The 11,774-nt window shown below is 37.7% G+C and overlaps 3 protein-coding genes across 7 annotated transcripts in view; 1 reads left to right on the forward strand and 2 right to left on the reverse strand.

Annotated features, from left to right (window-relative positions):
• The window catches only part of LOC126372755 (tyrosine-protein kinase Src64B), an 84,412-nt gene extending 81,218 nt beyond the window's left edge, over window positions 1-3,194 (forward strand). For all 3 annotated transcript variants that reach the window (XM_050018630.1, XM_050018629.1, XM_050018631.1), the window contains one exon: window positions 59-3,194. In XM_050018630.1, the coding sequence (XP_049874587.1) occupies window positions 59-556 (498 nt within the window). In that variant the 3' untranslated portion in view covers window positions 557-3,194. The remainder of the gene's footprint in view (window positions 1-58) is intronic.
• LOC126372820 (brain protein I3-like) overlaps window positions 1-11,774 on the reverse strand; it is a 503,203-nt gene that overhangs the window by 255,042 nt on the left and 236,387 nt on the right. The gene's annotated exons all lie outside the window — the stretch shown is intronic.
• LOC126372775 (adenosine 3'-phospho 5'-phosphosulfate transporter 2) lies at window positions 2,267-11,730 on the reverse strand. 3 transcript variants are annotated; one of them, XM_050018659.1, is made up of 6 exons: window positions 11,518-11,730; window positions 10,613-10,981; window positions 9,417-9,643; window positions 7,670-7,896; window positions 6,016-6,197; window positions 2,267-5,308 (listed from the first exon to the last, which is right to left on the reverse strand). In XM_050018659.1, the coding sequence occupies exons 2-6, from the start codon at window positions 10,927-10,929 to the stop codon at window positions 5,131-5,133; spliced, it is 1,131 nt and encodes a 376-aa protein (XP_049874616.1). In that variant the 5' UTR covers window positions 10,930-10,981; window positions 11,518-11,730; the 3' UTR covers window positions 2,267-5,130. The 3 variants fall into 3 exon arrangements, with proteins under 3 accessions (XP_049874616.1, XP_049874615.1, XP_049874617.1); XM_050018658.1 differs by having other exon boundaries at window positions 11,503-11,730; XM_050018660.1 differs by lacking the exon at window positions 11,518-11,730 and adding an exon at window positions 11,296-11,406.

Here is an 11,774-nt window from a genome sequence, read left to right on the forward strand (position 1 = left end):
AACATGGCTGCCACACTTGTGTTGCTAAACAATTAATATGTGATTCTTCTAATTACAGGTCGCCTCCGGCATGGAGTACCTCGAATCAAAACTACTAATACACAGAGACTTAGCAGCTAGAAACGTGTTAATAGGTGAAAATAACATAGCTAAAATATGTGACTTTGGACTCGCGCGAGTGATCGAAGACAACGAATACTGCCCGAAGCAGGGGTCGCGGTTCCCAGTCAAGTGGACGGCGCCCGAAGCCATCATCTACGGCAGATTCTCCATCAAAAGTGACGTCTGGTCATACGGAATACTACTTATGGAACTGTTCACATACGGCCAAATACCCTACCCAGGTTTGCACGGCAAAGAAGTCATAGAACAAGTCGAAAGAGGATACAGGATGCCCAAACCGGTAGGGCATTACCTGCCCGACGACATATACAGATTGATGCTCCAATGCTGGGACGCGATACCCGAGAAACGACCGACATTCGAGTTCCTAAACCACTATTTCGAGTCGTTCACAGTGACCAGTGAGATACCATACAGAGAAGTGCAAGACTAGTGCTGTGATATAGTGAAATAGTGCAGACGATGACATGTGTAAGGTCCTTTTTAGCGAATCAACGAATTGTAGTGTGTGCGGGCCATTCCATTTTAGTTTAACGGGAATCGGTAAGCATGAACCTTTGAGAAATTGTATAAATGTAAATTATTTATTTTTCTGAATCAAGTATTTATCGCGGCGACAATTTAGAAAGACAATGTTCAATAAGATTTGATAATGGCCCGTCACACGCAGTGCTACGATTCATTTTTTGGTATTTTTATACTCAAAAGGCAACTAAAAGAATACAGGAAAGTGTGAGCTTGTCCTTATTGTTAGCTTTCACTTTGTTCCATGTTCATTTCAATCGATAATTTGTGTGAAAGGCAAAGCATTAGTGACTAAGTAGAAATGAATGAAAAACTAAGCGTAAGTCCATTAAAAATCGTAAGTTTTAAGTCATTGTAATCCGCAAACACTTCTATTTTCTTATTTATTAGCTAACAGTAGCTTCTAAGCACAAGTAGGGTATTGTTTTGCATTTTGTACAAAAACGGTTCACTACGACGTAAGCAATAAGGTAAAATCTAGTGACATGATATTTTCGTAGATTAAAAAAGTGAAATGTGATATTTTTTTATCACCTTAGGCCCAAAACGTGAGATCTCAATCCTACGATTTCCTAAAACTGTTCGGTGTTAGAACGGCTATTTAAATCTATATAAATTTATAAAACGACACTTTCAAACTTATCACGTACAAATTACTGCCAATTGCCAAGCTCTTTATCGATTCTGTTGGTTTTAAAATTTATTATAAAACAGGGCTCCTTTGCAAAACTATTTAGGTACTTCACTATAGAAAGATTGGATAGATGGTTTTGTCAAAATCAAGAGTGCAATAAACACAATGTTCAAGCCTTTGCAAAGGGGCAGACCCTCATGTAAAAAGACAAGTAAAGCTAGCTTTAGGACCATATACCAAAGAGTTAATTGTACATTAAGAGTGATAGAGTAGTCGGGAGAATATTATGTATATTGTATTTTATTTGTATTCTTTATAAAGCAATCAATACTGGCTAAGGAAAAGTGATGAGAGTGTTTTGTTAAAATATTCAAAAATCATTTTTATTTAAAACAATTTTATTATAAAGACCAAGGGTGGGGTGGACGCGCTATCCAAGACTACTGGATGCATAGACCAGTCATGTTGCAATTCAGTCGGTGAGTGTATGTGCGATGGAAATATTAATTGTCTAAAGGCTATGCTTCCAATAGCCTAGGTATTGTCATACATATTGTTTTAAGTTTACGCGGTTATTATCATAATTAAAACACATATTAACGGGTTCTTACCGCGTTTAAAATGGCGATATGAGATTCCCGATATTTCGACACTGTTGCAAGTGCCATGATCACGGGATGACTGATGAGATTGGAGTGGAGTAGGTAGATCCATAATTTTCTTCGGGCAGAAATATCGGGAGTCTCATATCGCCATTTTAAACGTGGTAAGAACCCGTTATTATGTGTTTTAATTGTCATACATATTTCCTAAGTAAAGCTTAAAACAGGGGGGGTTAAAAAGGCCGCATTGAAGTAATTCATCTCAAAAGCAATATTGTAATTTGACATTTGCGCATATAAAAGTAAGTGCGCAATGTTAACAATCGACGAAAAATTGCTTTTTTCGATGAATTGCTTCAATGTGGCGTTTTTAACCACCAGAACAGTTTTTATAGCCATGTGTAACCCTTTAGAAAACCCCTATGACAAAACTAAGGCCTTGTTTATGGTGACAGGACGCAATCAGTTGCGCGGTGAATTCAAACATAAGACGATGTATAAGAGTTTCCATAGCCACTCAAATCGTCGTGTGTCAATAAACCCGGCCTCAGTCGCACAAATTGAATAAATCTGTAGTTAATATCTAGAATTGGTACAATAGAATCTGTCTTTATTACGATTTTGATATATAAATGCTCATATTCTTTTCTAGTTCCTTTTTTATAAATCAATGTTGAATGATATATTTTGTAGTATTCCTTTATAGCAATTCGAGTATACTCGAAGGAAATCGTCAAAAATTGTCTACGTGAGACCATCAGTAGATATGCAGACTAGTTAAACCTTATCTCAAGTACTTAAGGTTTAAAACTTTGCCGTATGTTATGTATTGATTCAGTGTTTTAAAACTTATTTCACCGTCTGTCTCATAATTTGGTGCATTTCCTTCAAGTATACTCTACATGTAAATAAGTTTTACAATCACCAAGACAAAGCTGTCATTACAATGTGACAATTTTCAGCGGACAAAACGTAATTTTAGTTTGGTTTGACAGCTTTTTAGAGTGCCAACCTTGACATATGTCATGCAAGAAACAGAGGGCTTGTTTTTCTGTCGCACTAAACTAAAATTGAATTTTGGCCTACAGACCCGAGGGGTTAAAAAGGGGTCAATATTGCTATTTGACATTTGTTTGCATTGCGCACTTATACGCGCAAGTGTCAAATTGTAATATTGCTTTTTTAGATAAATTGCATCGATGTGGCCTTTTTAACCCCGTGACGTCATTGATTGACAATCATGTTATCCGCTAGGGTATTTATTGGTACGCCATTGTGGGCAAAAGGGCGGGAGTAGGAACATATTTAATTTCTAGTATAGTTAGACCTTGTGACCTGTATAATGTTAATTAATTTGACCAATATTCCCACTTCGGCTTATATAAAACATGTTAAAATTTATTAATACAGTAATACTAATATAATTTTGTAATAACGACTGATCACTCACCGAAGTATCAATAATTGTTTCTGACGCCTTCTAAAGTATTAAAACTGTGCTTTAACAAATTAATCATTCGACCTAGAGATTGTATAAAGCCAATGAAAATAGTGTCTTATAATAACATTCCAAATATTAAAACACATTACATTTGGACACTTTTGTATGAAACGATTAGATTTATAAGATTTTGTACATACAACAATGAAATAAATGTCATTGATAAAAACAACAGTATTTTTATTTGAGACAATATTTTGTGACAATGGTCAATTTGAAACAGAAAGGTACTTACTAAAAGAAATTCTTTTATAACATTTCAATAACGCATGAAACTTAAAATTATACAAATAAAAGTATGCGATAGCTTGGCAAATGTACTGAAATATTATATTGTTGGTCACATATCACCAAATCAAATATATATATATGTTGGGTAGTAGTACATCTCCGTACCGCTAAGAACCCACACCTCAACCGGGTGAATTTCAAAATTTCAAGTTTGGTGGCGAAATTTCCTATTATTTTTTCGTGAAAAATTGGGTTCCGACATGAAAAAGATCCAAAAGGATCCTCGGTTCCGACATGAAAAAGATCCAAAAGGATCCTCGGTTCCGACATGAAAAAGGAATTTTTCAATTCCCAATTTTCACAATTTCCCCAATTTTTCACGAAAAAATTATATGACAGTCGCCACCAAACTTGACACATTTTGATATTCACCCAACCAGCTTTAGACCAACATGATAGGTGGTGAGCAGTTTCGCCTTCTGCCAATTAATTGAATGCCTAACATAAAATTTAATAAAGAAACTCATTTATAATAATTTAATCTAAATACGTGAAATGCTAAACAAATGCAATACCTACTTAAATCAAAACATAAACTGTATGTTTAATTAAAATTCATATCACAATTTTTATTTACTTACATTTTAAAGCTTAAGGAATAAAAGTTAAAACCACACATTAGGTGGAACTGTGGAAGTGACCGGCGTGCGGGTATGAAGTGATTGATGAATGTGGAGGAAGCAAGAGAAGTGTGTCAGGATCGAAGCAAATGGAATTCAATAGTCTCTGCTTACCCCGGTGGGAAATAGGCGTGAGTTTATGTATGTATGTGGAAGTGACCTTACGCAACTGCTCAACAGCGAAAGAGCAACATAATACCTATTACCTATTTACTGGTTTACCAGTTTACCTAGCTTATATTATCACCTCTTAGTAGCGATGGGTTCGCGAATGAGCCATTATAGCTAGCCTCAGTAACTCTTTCGCTTACTAACGCACCGTCGTTAATCGTCGCTATTTAGCTCTTCGGCTCTCAAAAATATGAAATTACTATAGAATTTGTATAAACAAGCAACTAATGACGTCATAGAAAAACGTGACAAAATGTCGTACTTATTATTTACATTTTTCTTTATTTAAATAAGTTAGAAAGAAAAAAATCGTAAATAAGTTAGATAGAAAAAAGAAAACGTTTTTTGTCACCTTTAAATCTGTCTTTATTCTGTAATCAGAATTTCATAATTTATGGAAACTACCCGCATGCACAAGAGTGAGCGAGATTCATAGCTATGCTCGATGTTGCCTGTATGGAAGACTTACCGGGTATTTTATGTACACTAAAACCTTACGATTAAGGCTTATATTTTCTTGCAGAACCACAGATAGCATTGTACTGAGCTGAGAGCCACAGAGCTAAAAAAAGTGATTCTGAAACCAGTATCTGATAGATTCGATCACTCTTCTCTGTGAGCTATATTTCCCACCGCTACCTCTCAATTTATTTACTTATATACCTATACAGTATCAGCATAGATTTTAGTTCTAGACTTCAAATAAGAATACTCTGATTGGTACATTCTCTGTAGAAGATGGCAGCAGTTCAACAGTGGGCGTGGGACGTATTGCGGATGTTGCTTGCTGTAGTGGTTCAGGTAAATAGCTAATGCCACCAGCATGCCGGACCACACGTATCTGTAAGAAAATTTAGATAGGTATCGTAAGCTTGGTACTCGCATAAAAAAAATCCTCATTTCCGACCCTAACGCCCATATAGAGTAAGTACAAAAGATACATAGTAGTAACATACAATTTAAAAAGTAATTTTATTTTAATTCATATACCGCTTGTTCCCTCCGGGGGCACTAGACACCAGCACATGCGCTTGTAGTGCCTCAGGATGGAGCAATCGGGCTTATCAACGACCCTCAGGGATGGTGTTGGCGGTCCCCCGCACCCTGTGCATCAGTGACAGGGTTCTTTAGATAAGACGCGGGTGGAGCGAAAACACGAAATACGAAAAGTTCGTTAGATACTTAGAGCGTTTTCACACTACTCTCGATTCATATCCGATCCGAGTCCGTCAAATGACAGATCCAAAGTGGCCGTACTATTTGCTATACAGGGTCTTAGTGACATCGTAACGAATAATGAGGGGGATGATTCCGATCATGATTCTGAGTTAATCAAGTGGAATTTTTCCGTCGCAAAAGTATGGAACTGAAAATAATATAAAAAGCTTTCTTGTGTGCGAACTTTACTGCACAGCACGACAGGTGTATGGGCATCTCTTCTTACATTATGTGATATGTATGATACTTCATCATCATCATCATCAGCCCATTAACGTCCCCACTGCTGGGGCACGGGCTTTCCCTATGGATGGATAGGGAGATACTTACTGGAAGACAAAAGGCTTGCTGAAGAGTAAGAAGGAGATGATAATGGAGAATGCCTTCCGCATGGTGGTGACAGTGACGGCGACAGTGGCGCCGCATATGCGCACGAGTGTCAACACCGCCTGCAGGCCCATGTACCCGGTTACACTCAGCAGGAATATGTTTGTGTACGTCTTTAATGGCGTCTGGAACAAATATGAAAAGTTAGGACAATAATGTCTTAAGTGCAGTTTTCGTTAACACAGTTGGCTCGACCATTATAGACGCCAATACGGCTCACCACCTATCACATTGGTCTAACAGGAAGCTCTGTGAGGTGTGGGTACTTACCACTAGCGATGGTTGTATCTCTGACTATCCCGAGATTTAGTCGCGAACTTATGATGATGATGTTAAATAATAAGTAAAAAATAGACACCCTGTCTGCTCATCGAACGGAGGATGATAACTACCTATGGGACTGGAAAAACCCTCACATTTTTTATTACCGATGATTAGGAGGAATAATGAATATGAGAACACATACATAACGCCTGCTTGAAGTTATATTGTCGGACAAAATGTTGTGCCTTAGATGCGTGGGAAGGCCTAGGGTGATATGGTCAGACAACATCAAGGAGTGGACGAAGGTGGCAACGGTCGAAGAGCTATTCCGTGTGGTCAAGGACAGGCACACATCCCGTGAGCTGATCGCTGATCCAGTTTCTTTTTCTTTAGTTATATCGAGGGTTGATTAGATGCCACCGTCAATACCGTCATAGTATTCAGTTTTGTGTTTAAGCACCGATTCTTGCGACTGATAATTTACGTTTAACAGCTCTCTCTCTCTCTCTCTCTCTATTTAAGAGCTGCGCTCTTGTCGGTGGAGTAACCGCCATTCCTCTCTTCTTCCCGCCAAAACCTTCACCTCCCGATACGACACGACCTGCACCTTCTCTTTTATTTGTTTCATAAATGTTATCCTAGGTCTACCCCTTCCTCTCTTCCCTTCAATTTTTCCTTCTATAATGTTTGTTACAAATGAATCGTGTCGTATCAGGTGGCCAATCATATTTCCTCTCCGGTTCTCTATAGTCTTCAATATGGTTCTCTTTTCTTCAACTCTTTCCAGCACTTTTTCATTTGACACCATTTCAGTCCAGCTTATACCCTCCATCCTTCGCCAACACCACATCTCAAACGCTTCCAACCTCTCTCTGTCTCTCTGTGTCATAGTCCACGTTTCACTTCCATAGAGTGCAATGCTCCAAATATATGATTTAATAAACCGTTTCCTTATTTTTAATGATATAACAGCTACTATGTACTATTTAGTTTACACATTGGAAGCAGCCCAGGTCGGAAGCAGCAAACAACCTTACTTCACCATTTTAATTAAACATAAATCCAGCAATGGAGCGGCACGACAAGAAGAAGGAAAATAATATTGAATGATACTTTTCTCCTAAGTTCTACTGTCATATAAACGTGGCGTAATTTCAACATAAGCAAATAATTAGATGCGGCGTTGTAGATGATATTGCGGACATTTCCATTAGTTCCTAATTCAAAAAATAATGCATATTGAAATGCAATTCCAATTCAATCCAATGTCAAACATGTTTGCATGTAAACAATAATTCTACGTAACGATAAAATGTTTACAAAACGGACATACCTCTGCACAATACTGGATTCCCTTGGTCATGATTCCAGAGCACGCCGTGATTACAACGAGATAGACACACGCAATAGCGTACGAGTAAAACACTACTTCGTTGTTCGATGCCTGATATTGTTTCATCGCTTTCTCTTGTAGATTCCCTATTATAGCGTCACAGAGTAGAGCCAATGATATTATTAGGACGCCAAATACATCGAAGTTTGGCGAAGTTTTAGAGTCCGCTGTAAGGGAAAGTTTTATATTAATTGAACAGTTAATACATATTGAGGAAACATTTACAATGATTCCATGTTGCATTCATGCATGCATAAGACGATGAACAATAGTCAATGAGTTGAATTACGAACAGTATAGGTAACTGTCTTAGTGTAAGTACATACATAAACTCACGCCTATTTCCCACTGGGGTAAGCAGACTATTATTCTATGTTAAGTCCCACGTAATAGGGCGAGTCTAGCCATTAACTGGGCACAAATCCTGGAAATCACGTGATATCAAATATGTATCATCATCATCATCAGCCATACGACGCCCACTGCTGGGCATAGGCCTCCCCCAAGGATCTCCACGACGATCGGTCCTGCGCTTCCCGCATCCAGCGGCTTTCCGCGACCTTCACCAGATCGTCGGTCCACCTTGTAACGGGCCTACCCACTGAGCGTCGCCGACACGTGGTCGCCATTCTAGAACCTTTCCGCCCCAGCGGCCATCGGTTCTCCTCGCTATGTGTCCTGCCCACTGCCACTTCAGTTTGCCAAATTTCTGAGCTATGTCGGTGACTTTAGTTCTCCTGCGGATCTCTTCATTTCTGATTCGATCGAGCAGGGAAATACCGAGCATAGCTAAAATTATGTCCAACGACCATGTCGCACCCACTCCAGTTCAGGTTGGGAACGTTACACTCGAAGTTGTAGACCAGTACATTTACCTAGGACAAATAATCCAGTTAGGTAAGTCCAACTTCGAGAAAGAGATCTCACGTCGGATCCAACTCGGATGGGCAGCGTTCGGGAAGCTGCGGAATATCTTCTCGTCCAAAATACCTCAGTGTCTCAAGACGATAGTCTTTGACCAGTGCGTGTTGCCAGTAATGACCTACAGCAGTGAGACGTGGCCGCTTACTATGGGTCTCGTGAGGAGGCTCAGTGTCACTCAGCGGGCAATGGAGAGAGCTAAATATGTATGAAACATGAATTCAAACTCGTAAAGTCAAATTCAGTGGCTTAGAGGCCGTGCCGGGATTCGAGATTGTGACTACGCGATATAGGTCCCGCGTTTTCCGAATAGGGTTATATCAAGGATTATAAATACAATGGTTCCAATACACACGATCTAGTTGTACTTTAAGTTATACGTATCATTTTCTTATCCACCGAAAAGGAAAGGGACGGGTAATCGACAGGCATAAAATTTATGGAAAACAAGTCAATTTTAGGCAGAAATTTAAAAACTCTCCCAAAATTTTATACTGGCCAATAACCCGATAGAATTAAGTTGACAGCACACGTTGTGCTTATAAGCGAAATGTCATTATTCAATCATTTTAAAATTAACAGTGGCTGCAAGTTGTCTTTGATTACTTGTGGCTGTGCCCACCCGATTAGGGATTACTTATTAATAATTGTTTAAAATTAACTGTTGTCAATTTCCCTTTCCTTTTCGGTGGATAAGAAAATGACAGGTAGATATAACTAAAACCGAAATTTGGAGGTGTCTGCAGGAATCGGGGCCAATGCTTACCTAATGTAAACATAGTCAATCCAATACACATAACAACAGCAGCACAGTAGTCTAGGAAGCCGTATCTTTTCCCCATAATGATGATGCTCCCAATCATCACAGGTATGAGTTTACAGCTCTTGAAGATCAACTGGGTAGGGTAGTTGAGATAACTGAGTGCTAAATTGGAGAATGACATTGTACCCAGTGTAAGGGCTGCTAATATTGCACACGTTATTAGAGGTATTCTGAAATAAACAGATGAAAAGCAATTAGCATAAAAAAATTGAAGTATACTTGTTTCCTTGACTGTCACCAAACCAGAAACATATATTTTTTTAGTTTTTGCTTCTACAATACATACAAGCATCAAGCATGGTATGATCACAGGCCGATTACAGAGTGTATATATGTTATTGATGAATGTGGAGGAAGCAAGAGAAGTATGTCAGGATCGAAGCAAATAGTCTTTGAAAGAAAGAAATTTATTTCCATATTGGACTCCACATTAACAAACTTAAAACATTTTCTTTTCTTTTTTGAACTTCTTTGCTTGCCCCATTGGGAAATAGGCGTGTACAGTCATGAGCAATATAATGTACCCACTTTAGGACTCTGTTGCACTAACATATTTGACATTTAGTGAGATTTACAGTTCAATTCGTTAAAAAAGTTAATGTGACATGGTACCAAAGTGTATACATATTAATGCTTGTGACCGTATGTAGCATATTAAAAAATTAAACTAAAACAAGCTATGATAAAAACTAGACAAGTGTCAGTTGGACTTGTGCTAAGGATGCCTACATAACATAAACAGTTTATATACGTCCCACTCCTGGGCACAGCTCTTCCCTCAATCAAATACACCAAACTGACTGAAAAATTATTTGGTGGTATGGAACATTCAGTGCACAAATTCAACTAGCACTTGACAGATTTGATTTAATAAAGCTACTGTTTATCAATTACAAAGTCTATACTGCAAAGTCTAACTATTCAGTAAGTCTATTGGGAAGGATATTCCCAGTAATTCAACTGGTAAGACTACTGGGAATAGGGGACATTCTTTTTTACTTTATCCTATCCCATTTGTGTCTATCAAAACAAACAAAATATGCAATGAAAATATTATCTTCAGCTATTAAAACCCACACTTCATTAAGAAATTAATTATCAAAAAATAGTTAGCTCTTATCTAAAGCTATAATACTCACTTCCTCTTTATCGGGCTTCGTATCATAGACTCAACATAACTGAGTGCCATAGTAATAAAAAATTGTACTAATGTTATGTACAAACTTATTGGTTTTACTTCTGGGTTCGAGAATATTAGTTCCAGGATATACCCATATGCTAGGTAACATACAAAAATGAATATTGTACAGCAGGCAAATTGTGTAAACTGGCTATATGGAGTTATGTTTATACATAATATATTGATTTCAGCTGTCGAGGACGCCTCAATCTTAGTTACATTTTTTGGGTTGTCAATGCTTATCACTACATCATTTAAAGGACCCATTTTAGACATAATGGGACTATTGTTTTTATTTTGTCCTTCTTGTTGAGACTCTTTGGTGTGGCTGAAAATGAAAATAAAAATAAATAATAGAATAAAGAAGTAATTGATCTTTGATTGTTTGATTTAGGAAAATTGTCCTTCATTGTCCAGCATGCCATTAGTATTATAGACACCTAAAGGAAATATTTAGTAGCAGCATGGAGGATTATTATTAGGTACCTTTGTACCCGGCCTTTATAATTTTACCTTTGTACCGGTACCTTTGTAATTTATTTTAATGAAATTTGGTGTCTGGATCATATCGAATTAGCAAGTAGAATTTTGTTTTCTAGCTACTCATACGGGAAAGATGCTTGAAATTATGGTATAACTTACACAGGTTCCAAATTTATAATTGACAGAAGAATTACTTTTCTTCAAAGTAATTTAATTATTTTATTATTATTGTGCTTCAGCTTCAGTACTATAGGTACATAAACTCGTATATATGTATCTAATTCGGGCCCGTAAATGTATTTATTTTAGTACTTTAATAAAATAATGTACGTCAAAGGAAAATTTTGTTTTGTTTATAAAACTTACTTTCAATGAACCGACCTACGTTAACTTAACTTTGCTCGAGTCCCTTTTTCGTAGAGCATAGTAAATAAACTTGAACTTGAAAACCACGGGGCACGGACCACTCAGCACCACGTTTATAATCACAGATTTAGAAGAAAAACCTTTCTTTGCGACCACGTCTACCGAGTCAATTTTGCTCGTTCTTTTCTCTGGTGGTCGTCTGTCCGTTCGTCATGCATGTCGTGGTCATGTCATTGACGATTTGTTTGTTGACGATGTTGACGTGTGCGTGC

Source organism: Pectinophora gossypiella, chromosome 14, assembly GCF_024362695.1.
Source record: "Pectinophora gossypiella chromosome 14, ilPecGoss1.1, whole genome shotgun sequence".
In the NCBI taxonomy this organism is placed as follows: Eukaryota; Metazoa; Arthropoda; class Insecta; order Lepidoptera; family Gelechiidae; genus Pectinophora; species Pectinophora gossypiella.

What these genes read in the sequence shown, in the direction of transcription:
- LOC126372775 (XM_050018659.1), bottom strand. Translation starts at nt 10,929, where the DNA reads ATGTCTAAAATGGGTCCTTTAAATGATGTAGTGATAAGCATTGACAAC. An exon ending in ATTGACTATGTTTACATTAG is followed by an intron (nt 7,897 to 9,416) that starts GTAAGCATTGGC and finishes TTTCCCTTACAG; the next exon opens with CGGACTCTAAAACTTCGCCA. An exon ending in GAATCCAGTATTGTGCAGAG is followed by an intron (nt 6,198 to 7,669) that starts GTATGTCCGTTT and finishes TATTTGTTCCAG; the next exon opens with ACGCCATTAAAGACGTACAC.